Raw genomic sequence first — 16,748 nt, forward strand, 5'->3', positions numbered from 1 at the left:
CTTGTCTGACAGTGCTTTACACAACATTCATTTTTGTATATAACAAAAATGTTATAAATGTGCTCTGCAACATGTGGAGGGGTATATAATAAAAATATGACTATACTGACTCTGAGCTGAATTTTATTTTCCTCTGTCAAAAATTATATTCTGTACTACTGTAGTAATGTGGAATGATACATATTATTTCATCTTATTTTTGGCCACCAGTTACCTAAAACTTTCAGGGTGATTGTTTCTCCTCACAGGAGGATCAATTCTGTCATTTAAGCTCATGCCACAATTTCTGAGGTTTTGAAAGTTTATTTTAATGTTTATTATGAAATGTTGTCTTTTTTTTTCTTTATTAAAAATATCTGTAAAAATTATGTGGGGCCTTTGACAAGGAAAATGCAATGTTACAGCTGTCTATAAGTATTTCCGTACCCTATAGTTTGGTTTGCTTGATTCTTTCCCACGTTATAAAGTGGTACGTGAAGTTGTGTATGTGCTATTCGATACTATTTTTACCCACACTATACCGATTAAGAAATCCTTTTTTTTTTTAATATCAGAATTTTTTAATATTTCCAGCTTCCATGGGCTCTTAAAATACTTTTGCATTGAATGATCTCATTCTGCATTAGCTAATATAAAGCGAATGTTTTATTCTTTTGTCTCTGAACAGTTTCATCTCTTCCTAGAAAAAAGAAAACTATGATAGTAACAGCAGTGGATCTATTTACCAGATTTTGTATTTGCAATATTAGAAAATATTTGATTTCTGTTGGTTCTCCGAAGAATTAGGTTGTCATTACTTCAGTTGTCATTTACTTACATAAGTGCTAATATTACAGTCTTTTTCAGTAATAACAGATAATTTATGGCTTCCATATCATTCTTTGCACTAACTTCAGTAGGAGTTGGATTGAGTTCTTAATCACAAGGGTGATGCAGAGGATCCCACAAAAAGTAACACAATATGATACAATGATATATTCCTTCTTACTTAAAGCCACACAGGTAATAGTTCACAATCAATTAATTTGTTAGGAAAAAAGAGCCTAAAGATTGCAGGAAACAATACTAACAAAGGGATAACTGGATTTCGTGAATACCTATGTAACAAGAAGAGAGCATATAAACTAGATATTCACCCATGTAACAACAATACAGCATATAAACTAGATATTCACATTTTCTTGTAACCCTGATCTACAGTAATATCTGCTGACTTTATTAACCAGTGATAATTTTATAGTCACTGTTCAGTGAATAACAGAGCTACCTGCAGCATATCTTTACTGTTCTACTTGTTCCTGTGCTCTTCAACCCAAATATGTTAAGTACATATTTGTGTTTTTTCTGAGCTGGAGGCTTTTAGCCTAACCAGAAAGGTAATGGAACAAAACTTCAGTTTCTCACTTCTTTAGGTATACTTGCATTTCCTTGCATCTTACTAAATGAAAAGATGGGGTATTAAGATAAAAATTAGAATAACATGGTTTACAAGTGCAAACTGTCTTTGAACAAGATACATTTGTCATTTGCCAGTTATGTTTGTTGAGGTTGACTTTGGAAATATTTTATTCTATGTCACATCTTAAGTTCTTCAGTGCTATTTCTTCATAAAGGTGAAGGGGGAACTGATTGTGATACACTTTGACACTCTTTATGAGAGTGACCAACAGTAGATATGTGCTGATTTATTTTATGATTATAGATTAGATTCATATTTTGTAAAACTATTGAGAGGTTTTACATAGTTTACAATTTAGAGCAACAATGATAAATATAAATTATAATTCAGAATATTATCTAGGTGGCAATCTTTTATTAAAAGCTAGTATTTCTTGCCATAGCTGAGACAGGTCTAGGACCAGTGTTTTCAGAAGCAGAGGAAATTTTGAAAGCATTCCTTCTGCTTGAGGGATAAGAAGATCTTACTCTCGCCAGTTTAATTTTTATTACTAGTCATAATAGAATATCTATATAAGTAAATCATATATCTGTTTTTTCACTTAAGGAATTTCCTTTTAAGACTAGTTTCATCTGCTTTCATCAGTTTGCACCCAGAGCTAAAGCAGAGCAAAGTGAATTCAGAAGTATGTGCAGCTCTCAAAACTGGTAATGTGAGGGCATTCTAGATTTCCTAATTCCCTCTTTAAATTTTCACCTCATTGTTAAGGGTAAATCCTTAGGCCAAAACCAGAATTTTCATTGGCTTTGTTAATATCTTTATTACATGTAGAATGTCATATATACTCATTTACCTATGCGCTTCTTTTTCCCGAGGCAATCTCCTAGATGCTGTTTTTCTAAAACTTTGATTTACAGCCAAATTCTGTTAACTCTACCATAGGGAATTTGAGATCAATAGTAATTATAAATCATCAGAAGTCTATCCAAGCTAATATTAATGTACAAGTTAGCAGTAGCTGAGCTTCCTACTTGCAGTTGTTTTTTTCTGCTTTTTTCCTGACTCCTAATAAAGCTGCACAAAACAGTAAGCACACCTTGATAACTAGTTTTGACAGTATTAGATGGTAATTATAAACAATTTATGATTTTACAAGATTTCTTACAAGCAGAATTTAAAAGTTTTCAAGCCTAAATATAGGTAATATAGTCATTGATGTGATAAACACAAACTCATTTTCAAGTAATGGTTAAAGTATAGTATGTTTATCTTTTTAGGCAGCTATTTATCATCACGGTATCTTAAAGATTAATTAAAATGACCATGATTAAATTAATTCTTTTTACCTTTACAGTTATGTATTTAATAATGTTTACGTTACTTCTCAGTTATCAAATAAACTTATGAGTTTACACAACGTGACTGAATTTAGTGGGTTTCTGACCAGCTACTAAGGTCTGCACTTTAGTAGTTCCAGGTCACAATGTGAGTTAGCCATTCCTTCATCTCTATGGGAATATTCCCATTCTCTCATGGGAATACTATAATCCATTATTAAGAGCAGGAAGCACTTATTTAATAAGTTTTTGTGTCCCTGATGCAAGCCAAATACTTTAGCTAAAAAATGGTCTTACTTCATTTGTAGAGAGGTTTTGTTCCTTCTGTAGAAAAAATGCTAAAGGAACATGGAGAACATCAACCTGAAAATCTCCCAGCAGAGCATGGTGAATAGATAGCAAAAAATATCAGTTCTAAATACAGACATTCAAACTCTTCATCTGAAATCCCTTTTAGAGATGTTTTTGCCTTCCTTTTTTCACCATATTTTTTTTCTTTTTTCCACATGAGTAAGCAAGAAGAAAAGCCTAACCAGGATTCTTCCCTCCTGCAACCTGTGTTTACCCCTCTTGTTAAATTTTCTCTTTGTCTATCCATATATTTGTTCTCATTCTCAGCAGAAAAACCTTTAAGCCTTGAAGACTTTTAAATAAAGGGTTTTTTTGCTTTTGCTTTGTGTCAGTTGATTTCTTATCAAAGTGTTTGATTTGCAATTTTTTTCTTGTCGTTTGCAGAAGCCGAAAGCGGTATGCCCTCTTCGTTACCTTTCCTTCCAACCTCAATCCTACCTCCACTCCTTCTAACTTCAGGACTAATTCCTTGCCAAGAACACAGGAAGATAACATCTTTGTCTATCTTTCTCTGTATATACACACACATATATACATATACATATACATATATTCATCTGTCTATATGTCTGTGTATATATATATCTGTGTGTATATTTATATATAAGCCCCCAATCTCAAAGACAAGAGAGAACAGCATTTTGTCTCTCCGTTGGTTCTTGTGACTCACGCACTAACTTCTTTGCAGGAAGTACAAATTAAAACAGTATAAGTTTTTTAGACTTTTCTTTTTTTTTTTCCCCCCCTGTGGAGTCATTGGTGTATCAGATTATTGCATATGAAAAGCAGACTTTACTGTTAACATCTCCCTTCCTCTTTTTTCATTTGTACTATATCGTGACGATGTATATTTCGTCTCTACCAGCCCTTGTGCTGCCATGTTGTCTCCATATTCACACCTTCATTGATGTCCTTCTTTCCCCAGCGTCTTCCTTCAAAACACGTTTTATAATGCAGTAGTTCATGTTCTCTTGTAGTCTCACCTTCCATTAACAACAACCAAATACCTGTTTTGAGCCCAGTTATTCACAATACAGTACTCATTAAAGCTACTGTACTGTTCCAGTGAAAGTGCCATGGATAGTTTGTACTATATGTCACATTCATTTTAATGATGTTTATTAAACTCATTTATGAAGATGTTACCAAATGTATTTGTTTCTCAGTTTTGTTTTTTCTTTGGGATGGCATGTTTTGCATTTTCTTTTGGTATACCATGCTGTGAGTCCCTCTTAGCCTACATTCTGTCCTGCGGCTATTGGTTTGGATCAAGTAAATAAAGCATGCTCTTCCATATCCTATCCTCTCCTCATCTCTCTTCCGCCTCCCAGCTTTGTTTTTCTAATTGCTAATAGCAGTCTATCTGACTGTCAGTGGTACTCTTTGCAGCCCCATTCTCATTGTCCAGCCATTTCAATTTCCTTCATCATACTCTCTAAACTTTACTTTCCATGTCTTTTCTGTTGCGTGTATTGTATGTGTTATATTTATTTAATTTTTAGTCTTATTCTTCTGTGATTTCTGAGTAGATGTGTGAAAAAAGAGGTGGCTTCCTGTCAGTTTGGCATTATTGATATGATCCAACTGCAGAGAAGTTACTGCAACACTTAGCATCTTCAAGGATCTGCAGTTGTTGCACCTCTACTTCGCTTCTTGCTTTTAAGTATATATTATCTTGTTGTGAAGGCATGTTAACGCTGGCATGACGAGCAATACGAAGAAGTCTTGTACCAAGCAAAGTTGCTTGCTCCCAGAATAAAGTATATTGTGCTGCTTCATTGTACTGATAATCAATCACTTCTGCAACCAGAAGGAATCATTTAATTGTTTCAAAGTGTATTGAATTCATCAGCATCGTTGAACTAGTTTGGACTATGCCCCAATCAAATACCTCATGCACATCCTGTAGACCGTGACTTAGTAGTGGCTATTGTAAAGAACTTAATTCCTGGGAGCAACCTGTTATATGCTTGTAGTAATCAAGCTTTAATATACTGTAGCATGTAATGTGCACTGTCTTTTGCCTTGTATTCTTTTTAGTGTCTTACTGGATTTTTCTGTGTAGAGCAATGTGGATCTGAATTAATGTCAATGAATGCCCAGAAGAAAGAAGCAATACTTATGAGTTACAGTCAGTGTGAAGCTGGTATGCACGCAATTCCCGCTGTGGGATTTGTGTACCCACCCTCGCACTCCAAAACATACCTGAAACAAAAAATATTGTCTCAAACTAATTTTGTAATTATAATTCTATGGTTGTGTGAATGACATGGTACATTTTAAAAGGCCATTATGGTAATAGTGGTGCATTTCATCTGGGCATGGCATGAAAAAATCAAGAGTAATAGCTGGTTTTATTTAAAAATGTGGTAGCTATAGTCAGTAAGACCACATACTCTTGTTTTAGATAATGTATTAACAGTACTTAAACAATATTATATCTTCCTGATTACTAGATGATATTGCTACTGTTTCAGTCACATGGGGAATGGTACAGTACATCTACCACAAGGTTCAAAACAGAGTTGTTACAGCTTTTGTCATTTGTTTAGTCAAAATTTTGGCATTTGTGTTTCATTTAATTCAACAATTGGTCTTTTCTTTTTTTAGACAAGCATGATGGCAGTTACAAGAGTAGCCATAAATCTGAGTAAAAAAGGGAATGTTACTGAATCAAGTTCCTTGATGCAGGGATGGACTGTTCAATTAGTCACTGATAATGAGATTCATTCTAAATGTTAGATGTCTAAACTCCTTTTAGTTATCCAGACTTAGTCCATGATTGCAAGGGAAGAGAAAGACAGTTCTTGAAAGCAGCTTCCATTCTAAGACAGATGAGATGAATCCCACCTTTAGTGCTGTCTAAAATGTAACCTTGAAAGTAAGAACAAACAGGAATAGTATGTAACTGAGACTGCTGACAGGAAAATTCTTAACAGAACTCTTCCAGTGTACGTCTCTACTGATTGACCTTTGTACGTCTCTACTGATTGACCTTATCTATATCTTCCAGTTTTTAGTCCTCATATAGTGCTGCTAAAATGTTACCCTTGCCTCTATTCTCTGCTGTACTTGCTAGGCATGTCCACACGCCTTTGACAGCTCAGTTTTAAGACTTTTACTGCACCTCTTCCATCTTAATAAGTTCCCTCGTTTTTTTCTCAGAGGAGACTGACAGTTATACAAATCTGAGAGTCATCTACTGTATAAATGCTATGTCTAGATTAAGAGTTCAAAGTTATGGCCATTTACAACTTCAGCCGTAATGGAAGCCTAGGCAGTTTCAAGCTGTGCAAAGCAAATTGTGGAGCCATGCCACTTAGCAAGTGACCTGTCAATAAATACATATAGTGTAATGGTGTTTCAGACTCTAAAGCTGATTGGTTGTTTTTTCCATGTAGTTCACATAGAAGATAGCTGAATATTATAGAAAGCTACAGGAAATACTTTTCATTTCCTACTGAAATTTTTGTATACTAAAAATTTATTAGAAATAGTGTTTTATAGATTCTAGTAACATGAAAAGATATCAGCCATCACACTTTCTAATGTGTGATGAAGAAACATAATTTGAGTCCAACATTTATGATATTCGAAAGCAGGAGACAAATAAAGTCACCCAACAGTAGAAATGAGTAAAAAATAAGTAGTTGGAGGGAATTAGTCCTGCCCCAAAGTATCAGTTCACAAATTGTCCTACAGTTCAAACCTTCAACTGTCAGATTCTCCATCAAATATCTTCAAGTTCAGCAAAACGTGGGAGACCTCCAATTACTAATAAAAACTTTGGCTTACTTTTAATGCTTCAAGGGAAGACATAATATCGTATTCTTTATCTAGGTCACAATATTGTTGTATTGTGCAGCTAATCATACATGCACTACCAAGAAGGTATTGAGCAATGCTCATGTTCTGGGGTAGTTTCAGATAAATAAAAATGGATGCACAGATATTTACATATATCTTTATTTTACTGAAGGTAGCATGTATACTTAAAACATCAGAAAGATGTAATCCAAGTGAGTAAATTCAACAAAATTAACACAGTTACTAACATATGAAGAAGTCTTTTTTTTTTTCAGTGAAAAAACTTTTCATTGAACAATCTATGTAAAGAGATCCAGAAGTGTTCATCTAGAATTTTTCTGACCACATTTGAATTTTTCATTTTTTTTTAAACTGTGCATCTCAAATGTTCACTAATTCCCATTTGTGCTTCACTTGCTTATATTTCAGTCAGTCTGGGAACTTGGTTTCAACTGTCCAGATATTATTGTTCCTGATTCTTTCCTGAGCTTTAAGTGTTCAATGTCAGGTTGGATGGGGCTTTGAGCAATCTGTTTTAGTGAAAACTATCCCTGACAATGACAGGGGGCTTGGAACTAGATGATCTTTAAAGGTTCCTTCAAACCCAAACCATTCTATGATTCATTCTGTGATTCCTGCGAGTACAACTGAATTCAGGGGTGATTTTTACATATTTGATGTGTGACATTTTCATTGCTCTTAGATGAATGATCTTGCATCTAGTCACCAAATGCATCTTGTTTAGCAAATGAACTAACTTTTGCTAGACGTCAGATAACTGTAAAGCAGAGGTTTCCAAACTGGATATTCTGTTTCACAAGTGACTTACAAATTGTTGTATTATCATAGAATAATGGATCTGGCTTCTCCTAAATTCATGCTGATGAAGTACGTTAAATTCCTGTTAAACTCATTAAATCATATTTAATTTACACATACTCAGTTTACATGGCTGTAATTGCCATGTGTTTTAAATGTTCATATGTGAAGGAGCAAGCCAGTCAAAAGATAATTTTTTTTTTTCAGTGACATGTTACCTGTGTCATGAACAGCTTTGTCCTAAGGAATGTATTTCTGGAACTGGAATTGTTAAGGAAATTATGACTAAAAGTTTTTTGACCTTGCTATTACTTGATTAGTTTCTGAGGTAACCTAAACTAGAAATGTTACAAAATTATAACATTTTGTCAAGATCTTGGAAGCTTTTAAAGTATTTGGCATTCCTTTCTTGATTTCATGAGATGATTTAGGAGATTAAAAAGTCAAATCATATTTTACGATAAAAACATATATTTGGAAAAATCAGGGATGTAATTTTCAGCAGCATTTTTCCAACGCATGGCACAGAATGCATATGGATTAGCTACATTTGTTGTTATTAAACATAATCAATTTCTGTCCTTTTTCCCCTCTTCCTACATCTTCCTATACCTGCAAAATTCCCCAGCCTTGGAGATACATAAAAAACTTTCTCTCTTAAAACTCCAGTTTACTTTGCCATGTACTTACCTTCTCAACTGTGGGGAGATATATATATGTATATTTTCATGAGCTACTTAAACAAATACATGCATCTCTAAATAACTGATAGATGCATTTTCTTGGTATGCTCATAAACATGTTTTATTTTTCTCTGTCCTTTTTCCCCCCTATATTCTGTTCTTTTAATTCAAAACATTTCCCTTGCTGTACATATTACAGTGTTTATCAAAGCATAAGTTGAGCTAATGACACTACAGGTCTTATAAGAAATAATTCAATTGCTGCTTTAATAAGCAGCATATTTAATAAATCCGTATAGACTCAGTAGAAATTGCTCATGATTTTGCTCTGATTAAATATCACTGTGTATATAAACCCAAAGCTTTATGAGCCTTTGCTGTAACTCTTTGCCAATAGCAGTGATGGGGCAAATTAATTTTTATTCCCATCAGAAGACTTTGCTGCTAGGATCATACTGCATTAATTGCGATCACATCTATATATTTTATGGCTATAAATATATTGTATTTGTGAAAATAAGTATATGTGAATGAAGTATAAGAACTGACAAAAATAAAGTCTATACATTGACCCATCTGAATTGATTTCTTGTGTCTCAGAAAACCTTGAGATACAAAATCACGTTCATGATATATTACATCCTAAATGAAGCCAGTTACTTCTGATTTATGATTATGTTCACTACCTCTTAAAAGAACTGCTTCATTTGCTTATTGGTTTGTCAAAATTTAAGTTCTGTGAGAGGAAGTGAACATTTACATATCTAGTGATTACCTCAGCTTGTGGAGTTTGAGTTGTTGAGATTTTGGTAGGATTTTTTACTGTTTGGGTATGGTTTATCTATCTCCAAGAATGGGATGATGAAAAAAAATAAAAAAGGTGGGTCTATGTAAAGAAATGTGTTCATCTGTTTTCACTGAAAAGCTGTAATACTTCCATGACTAAGGGGAAAGAACAAAATAAGGGCAAAAAAGTATTTTTCTGACAGAGCGGTACCCATTTGTACCTAAGAAAAATAGCCAACCCTAACCATATTACAAGTCTTTGCATATTTAGAAGGAACAGTATAGTAGAAATAAATGAGACTAGCATCTGTAGAAGATATTTTGTTGGTTTAGCAGCTGAATTCTCAGCATGATGGCAGATTAAGGACTAGCAGACAGGGAAGAGGAAAGGTGGAATCTGAAACATGGATGCAGTTACAGACACAATAGAAAGTTTTGGCAGAAATTACTTTGGAGAGTTAGTGGCAGAAAGATTCTCTCCTAGTTTTTGAGAAGTAACTTATGTAGGCTCACATAGGCTTGCAGGCTTAAGATAGGCCTTTCTCAACTTTTTTCTGTGAATGTACTGGTAGAGTGCATGTCTCATCTCCCTTAGTGAAGGCCTGTTACGGTATCTCTGTAACAGCTAGTAAGTGCTCTGTTGGCTCAAGTGACAAGAATTTGTGCAGGGAATCTAAATTTTCCAACCTGTTTGTGACTTGAGTGACTGATTTCATATGAAGAAATTCTTGTGGGGTTGTTTGGGGTTTTTTTCCTGTCTGTTTGATTCCATTTTAAAACCTGTGAAATTGCATTTTTAAACGACATTAGGTAAATGTTTTGGTTGCAAGTGCAACCATTAAGCCCAATACACTAACTAAAGAAATATGAGATATGAAGTTTAGCTGTTCAACTTTAATTCATCCCATTTATCTGTGTGCATAAAATAGGCATTATTTACACCATCATGTTTAATTTTTTGCAATACTACTGAAGTGTGTTGTGGAGATGAACCTGCTTTCTGTGGTGATGACTTCCATTTTCTGTAGTTCTCCTCTCCTTTTTGTTGCAAAACTTGAAACTGTGAATGAAGGAAAAGGAAGGATATCTGGGTAAATGCTTTCTTTGAGATTTAATTTCTGTTCCAGGCTGTGCCACAGAATATCTGTGTGAGAGGGAGCTAATAATTTAAACCAAATCTTTTACAAATGACCTCTGATTAAGTCTCTATTATTTTGGGAACCAGAGCCTGGGCTTTTCGAAATGCTTAGCATTCTTACAGCAAAAGTCCCTACAAGGTGTATATGGAACTATGTGATGCTAAATACTTACAAAAAATGGCCTGTAGGCATCCCAAATTAATAGCTACTATATCTCATAGTGACTTAATCTGTCATCTGTAAAGTGGGATAATACTATGTCTTCATTTTTCTTGTAAAATAATGTATTTGTGAATCTTTTGCATGCTGTAGTGATGAACACTACAGAAAAACACATAAGAAAAATATGATGCTGATTTTAAAGAAAGATAAACTACATGAAGCTATATCTGGAATAAAGGCAATAAAACACCACTGAATGAAGTTTCAGATTGGAGAAAAAATTAGTTTGTGGCTATTAAATTAAGAATTGTATCGTAATGTCTACGTAATGGGGGATGAATTATGGCTGTATGAACAGTCTTTTAATTCTTAACTCACGAGCAGTTTATTTTGCAGCCTGCATATTCTTTTCATAGGGCCTTGTGAGCATGCATAATCGCACAAAACAATGTGCTCATTATAAAGATTTCAGGTATATTTTTGTCACGCTAATTTATTACTAATGTATGGATAATAAATAACATCTTGAATAAAAGATCTGCTGAGACTCATTTTCCCTCAAAAATAACATGAAAGATTTTTGGCCTTCAAATTTCAGTACTGTACAGAAATATACTTTATTTATTTTATTTATATATACTTCCCCAAAATCAATTTTTGCTAAATCCACAAACATTTAAATTGCTGGTAGTCTTTATTTACTGTAAATTGTGTAAGTGTGCCATTACTACATTTTAACTTACAAAGGCTAAGCTTTAATAAAAGACAAAAAAGAGAGAACTTTTGACAAGCTTTATTAAATTTTAGCAAGTCAAAAGCTTAGTTGTATTACACATTAATAAAAATTATTGGATAATATATTTACATCTATATCTGTCTATTCATAGTTGGCTTGGTACTTTGCAAATTGCCTTACCTAAAATCTAGTGTTAAATTATTATGAAAATAAAAAAGATGTTTCCTAGAGAGACATGTAGTGCCTCACTTCTCGATAGGTTTATAATTTCCTTCATCAAATTTAGCTGAGGCTATTTTGTCAGTGTGGTTGGGTTATTTTTGTTCTTCCATGGCTGCATAGCAGTGTTTTAAAACTTTTCTATTCATTTTATGTTTTTTCAGCTGTCGTGACTGGTTGTCTTGTACCATTCCCCTTGAGTGTATGTGTGTATTTATTATTTTAAACAATAACATTGTATGTCCAGATAGGGGTCCCATTAATGTTCTATTTCACTAGAAATTGGCAAAAATTTACATCAAAGGATTTAGCTTCATAAATGATATTTTGTATTGTATTGAGTGGTGGTTGCTGGTTCTTCTGTTTTCACCATACTGTGAATTTTTCACCACTTTGCATGACAGAGCAAGAAAGCTGAAATGCTCAGCTTCACACATCATGTTTCTGAGAGGCTTTGTTATTTTGTGTAGTCTATATTTGAAGAAAAAACATAAGAAAACAGAGGTAAACACTTAAATGATGTTGATTATAGGCAGAGGCATATAACTATCTCAAACTTAAGTTTTTGTAAAAAGCATGTGAAACTCTTATTTGATTTGAAGTTCCAAGGAAGAATGGCTTAAAATTTCCTTGCTGCCTTTCCTAACTAGTGGGTCCCCTATAATAGAACCAAATAAAGCTGTTTTGGAACATTCAGTTAAAAGTAATTTAAACTTACGGTTTTGTTGTTTTTGTTCTTGTTTCACTGAGCAGTATATTAATCAATCCTGGAAACCATGTCAAGATTCAAGAAGGTACTTTAGGATTCTTCATTGCAAGTGATGCCAAAGAAGTAAAAAGGTAATTAATATATTTTTATCTTTAAATGTAAACATATAGTATTTAATTTCTGTTTTTTCCTTACCTAATTTTCATTATTATCTGTTTAAAGATTCTCAGGGGAAATCGACTTGGTACTCTAGTGAACCAAGCATGTGTGCATGCCATTTTCTTAACTACAGTCCTAAATATCAAGCAAATGATATAGTTTTACAGCAGATGTGAAAATAAATGAAGAGGCTTTTTTTTCTGAGTTCTACTAGAAAACGTAAAATATTTTGATCTGATTTCTCTGTAACTAATTTGTCTCAGTGGAATTACTTTGAGAGAGGACAGGGATTACAGTTTTGTCTGAGTTTCAGGTTTAGGGTAGTTCTTATTTACACAAACCTTATCAAATATTTGATATGAGCAAGCTACTGTATTTGTTCAGTAATTGCATTAGCAGAAGAATGTTTATGTTCTTGTCATTTTTCTTGACTGGAACTGCATATTCTATGGCCTCATGATAATAAATCAAACTATAACAGTGCATTATATCACAACCATTGTAGACAACTTCATTTGGCTGTATTAGATTTGGGTTGAATGAAAAGGGGTTTTATGGTATTGTGTTCAGGACCAAACGTGTGTACTCTTGTTTGTTAGGATTATAATATGCTTGGAAGTAATAAAAGAGCAATATGAGAAAATAATTTTTAAGAAATGATTATTCAATATCTGTAACATTAAAAATAAAAGGAATATTTGCAGCTGACTGCTTCCTCATAATCTGTATGTTTGTTGTAAGTAACCTTTAGTAAGTCCTGAACATTTTATAATTAAATTACAGTGAAAATATTTAAGCAATGCATGTTTACCATGAATATTTAAAGAAAGTCAACACATCAAAGCAGTGAAATCACTGATTACTTGAATTCTGTTTTCATTGGAAGGGCTAAGATAGTTTTTGGCTAGGTGAAGCATACAGAACAGCACAGCAGTGCTCCTGTCTTCTCATATTTCTAGCACCATCTTTGGAGTATTTGCATCCAGCACTGCCTCAGGTACGCTGCCTTTCAGCATACAGTTTTTTTCCTCTCTGGTGCTTATCTCCAGTTGAATATACAGAACTGTCTTCACATTCCTTTATGGAGATGCTGGCTTTTTTTTTTTTTTTCCATGTATAAGGCCTCTTACACTCTCCTATGAAATTATTTCAGATTATAAGTAAAAATTACCCGGCATAGCATTTTTAACAGGGAGAAGTTGACTGTTATTAATGTGTTTAGAGAAATTTTACGCATCATTCATCTAGCATGTTTTATCGAATAGCAAGCTGAAACAAAATTCTCAGTTCTGCCTTGCATTTTGTGGAAAGCTTTGTTTAGAAACAGGCTGCCTGCCTTACCACACTTCTTAGCTGTTCTGTGCAAAGCAAATTATTATCATATGTGTTTCAACTAACAAAGCCAATTATGTAAAGTGTTGATTTCACCCTTTTGAGCTATGAATCAGAGTTAGAAAAACATTCTAAAATTGTGGTCTTTTGGAGGGGAAAAAATGATTATTTTTTCTTTAATAAAGCAAAATTAAACATGTTATATACCTGAAAATCATATTAAATTATTCTGGTTTTGTGTTACGTGCTAATGGAGACATTTCAGTTCATTTAAGCTAAAGCTGTTCATGTTTATCAAATGTATATGCCACAATGAAATATAACATGCAATGTTCAATTACTCTTCTTGTTAGAATTACTTTTGCATTTTTAGAACAATAGTTTCACATTAGAAACAGTTATACCTAGAAAAAATTATGCCTTTGTAAATACCTTCATGTAAAATGTTGAGTGTTTAAATATAATACAAACTATATGAATTGCATCTTTATTATTCTTTATTCATTTACGTGTTCGTACTAACATCAGAAACCCACATGCTTCAGATCCGCTTCAACCCTATCATATAGAAGGATAACTTTATTGCAGCAATCGCTTCAGGCATTTGCTCTTGACTTTGCACATAGGATTGAAGGTACTCTTTAGGACATTTTTCCTGCAGTGGACTTCAGAAACATGATCTGTAGAAATTGCCCAAGTCCAATTCATGTCATGAAGTTTTGTGAGGGAATATTTGTGATAGTGGATTCTTGTTCAATACAGGGGCTTACAACTGGATTGGGGATTAATTGTAAAAATTGGAGGCATTTTTCTCCTCCTTGCTTATGTCTTGACATCAACTCATGGTTTGAAAAATATTTTATTCTCATTTCCTTGGAGGAAGTTTGTTTTCTTTTTGGTAGAAGGTGAATATTTTGATGACCAGAAGCTTTCCGCAGCAAAGTATACAAATGTTCAGAGAGGCTTTCATTTTACATTTTGCTTCTTGGAAGTAGTAAGATAATTTTACAGTCTGAAAAAGTAATCTTCCTGGAAGTTTCTTAGAGAAATTAAGTCTGCAACATTTAGGACTTATATTTTCCATCAATAGCTTGCATGCTATCTTGATTTTAGAAATGTTAATAACATTCAGTAAGGTCTTACTGCAAATTGAAATTTGTATTCTCTGGTCCATCTTTCATATGCTAGACCTGCTACTTTTCTCCTCATGTGCCACTTCACTACCAGGGTCATTATTCAGAGGTGTAAAGTAACTTAGATACATTTGTAACGATTAGAATTAGGTATCTAGTTCATGTTTCTGAACATTTCCTTTAATACAGTTCCACCTGCGGTGGACACTGTCAAATTAATCTAAAAAGATTAATAAATTTAAGATTTAAATCTTAAAGATTTAAGTTCTAAAAAGAGTTAGTAGCAGTCATCCTAGCTGAACTGCCAAAGGTTGTGTTTATTCAGAGACTGTGTATTAATATTGTTTATTTTTCTTTTCATAATTTGGACTGTAGATTGTTCGGTTCCCGTGATCTCCCTACTGTTGTAGCAATCCAACCATCCAGTACTGTCGGCAAAATCCATGGATGGTTGCAAGGTGGCAGCTGTGGTTCTTACTGCCAATTTGTATTGAGAAGTATGCAGTGAGAGAGGGTTGGAAATATAGGCACAGAGCTGACATATCCTGAATATGGAGGGAACTTTCAGCAGGTTAGAAGTATATTTAATTTGTTATGCCAGCAAGAATCCTGGTAAACTGTGACTGTCCAGCTAGAGGCCAGCTGCGTGATACTCATGAAATGTGTCACAGCAGCCTTACATGACATGTTGACTTGATAAGCAAGATTAAACTCTCCTGTGGGCAGGCTGATGCATATTTATTAAATTGGAATTTTGTTTTAATCTTATATAAAGTCAAATGTTTACCCTTTTTCACTTCCTTAGTCCTCCTTGCAGTTCACCTAGTGGTGAACCGTTTCATACAAGAGTAGAAGTTCATAAGCAAAAATATTAAATGGAAATCTAGATGGTTCACTTTGTTAATTGAATATTTTTGTTTGAAATTTTGGCTTTTGTTGGTTTAAAACCAAAATGGTTCTGCTTTATTCAGATATGAAGGACAAAAAAACAGTCTGAATCAAGATTATTTCAGTTCTTTCATTTACATGTTCCTTTAGGAACTTATTTGGAGTAGATTTTCCCTTTCTGGTATTGTTTGGGTTTTTTTTTGTAAATAGCATATCTGATGTTACTCTCACATGAATCTCATTGCAATGTCTCAGTGTATCCAAAATGAAGTCGTACTTGTGACCAGGCTGAAAAATAGGCCCAGGGTGACAGACAGTCCTTAAAAAAAAAAAAAAAAATAAAAAAATCTGGTATATCTGATAAGAACAGAGAGTTCATTATATGTATGTTTTCATGACAACATTCATTGGATGCACTTTTTTCTAAGATGAAAGACAAATGAACTGATACACTGTGTCATAATTATCTTCCTTTCTCCCAATTACTTTTCAAATAAAAGTATATTGAAAGAAACAGTAATTTGGAGTCTTATGTTTGAAATTAATGGTCTTACAGCAAATATTTCCTACTTTAAATGTCTAAACCTTTTCAAAGATTAAAGAGAATTAGTGCTGGCATGTTTCATTAATTTGGCACTGCAACAAGAGGAAATGTGGGACTAATTTCATTTATATGGATTAAGAAATGTGTCAATTTTTCTGTTCTGTCTCTGTAGGGCATTTTTTTACTGCAAGGCCTGTCATGATGACATCACGGATCCCAAAAGGATAAAAAAATGTGGCTGCAAACGGCGTAAGTAATATTTCTATCACTCTCTTCCTTCCTTTTCATGAACTGTTCAGCCTTGAAGAATATCTGTATGTGCGTTTACATGTTTTACACAGTGGCACAGAAAAGCCAATAGATAAATGCACAGCAACATAGTAAGTGCTATTTGCATTTCTGAGGTCCATGTATTATTACATTTCACACCACTCACACCTGTTTCTTCATAAAAAGTCCATTAGGGTCCAATGCTAACAAAACCTGAAGAATTAAATCAAGCTAGATCTAATTGTGGAGATTTCTGAGTTAAGAGTGAGCTCAGT

General features: G+C 33.6%; 1 protein-coding gene across 1 annotated transcript in view; it reads left to right on the plus strand.

Annotated features, from left to right (window-relative positions):
• The window catches only part of LOC104162128 (calcium-activated potassium channel subunit alpha-1), a gene marked incomplete at both ends in the record, with an annotated part of 71,523 nt that extends 55,071 nt beyond the window's left edge, over positions 1–16,452 (plus strand). The window contains 3 exons of the mRNA XM_009700779.1: positions 3,472–3,483; positions 12,192–12,278; positions 16,376–16,452. Of these exons, the coding sequence (XP_009699081.1) occupies positions 3,472–3,483; positions 12,192–12,278; positions 16,376–16,452 (176 nt within the window). The remainder of the gene's footprint in view (positions 1–3,471; positions 3,484–12,191; positions 12,279–16,375) is intronic.
• Positions 16,453–16,748: the final 296 nt, after the last annotated feature.

The sequence above is a fragment of the Cariama cristata genome, unplaced genomic scaffold (assembly GCF_000690535.1).
Source record: "Cariama cristata isolate BGI_N322 unplaced genomic scaffold, ASM69053v1 scaffold13885, whole genome shotgun sequence".
NCBI classification, from domain to species: domain Eukaryota; kingdom Metazoa; phylum Chordata; class Aves; order Cariamiformes; family Cariamidae; genus Cariama; species Cariama cristata.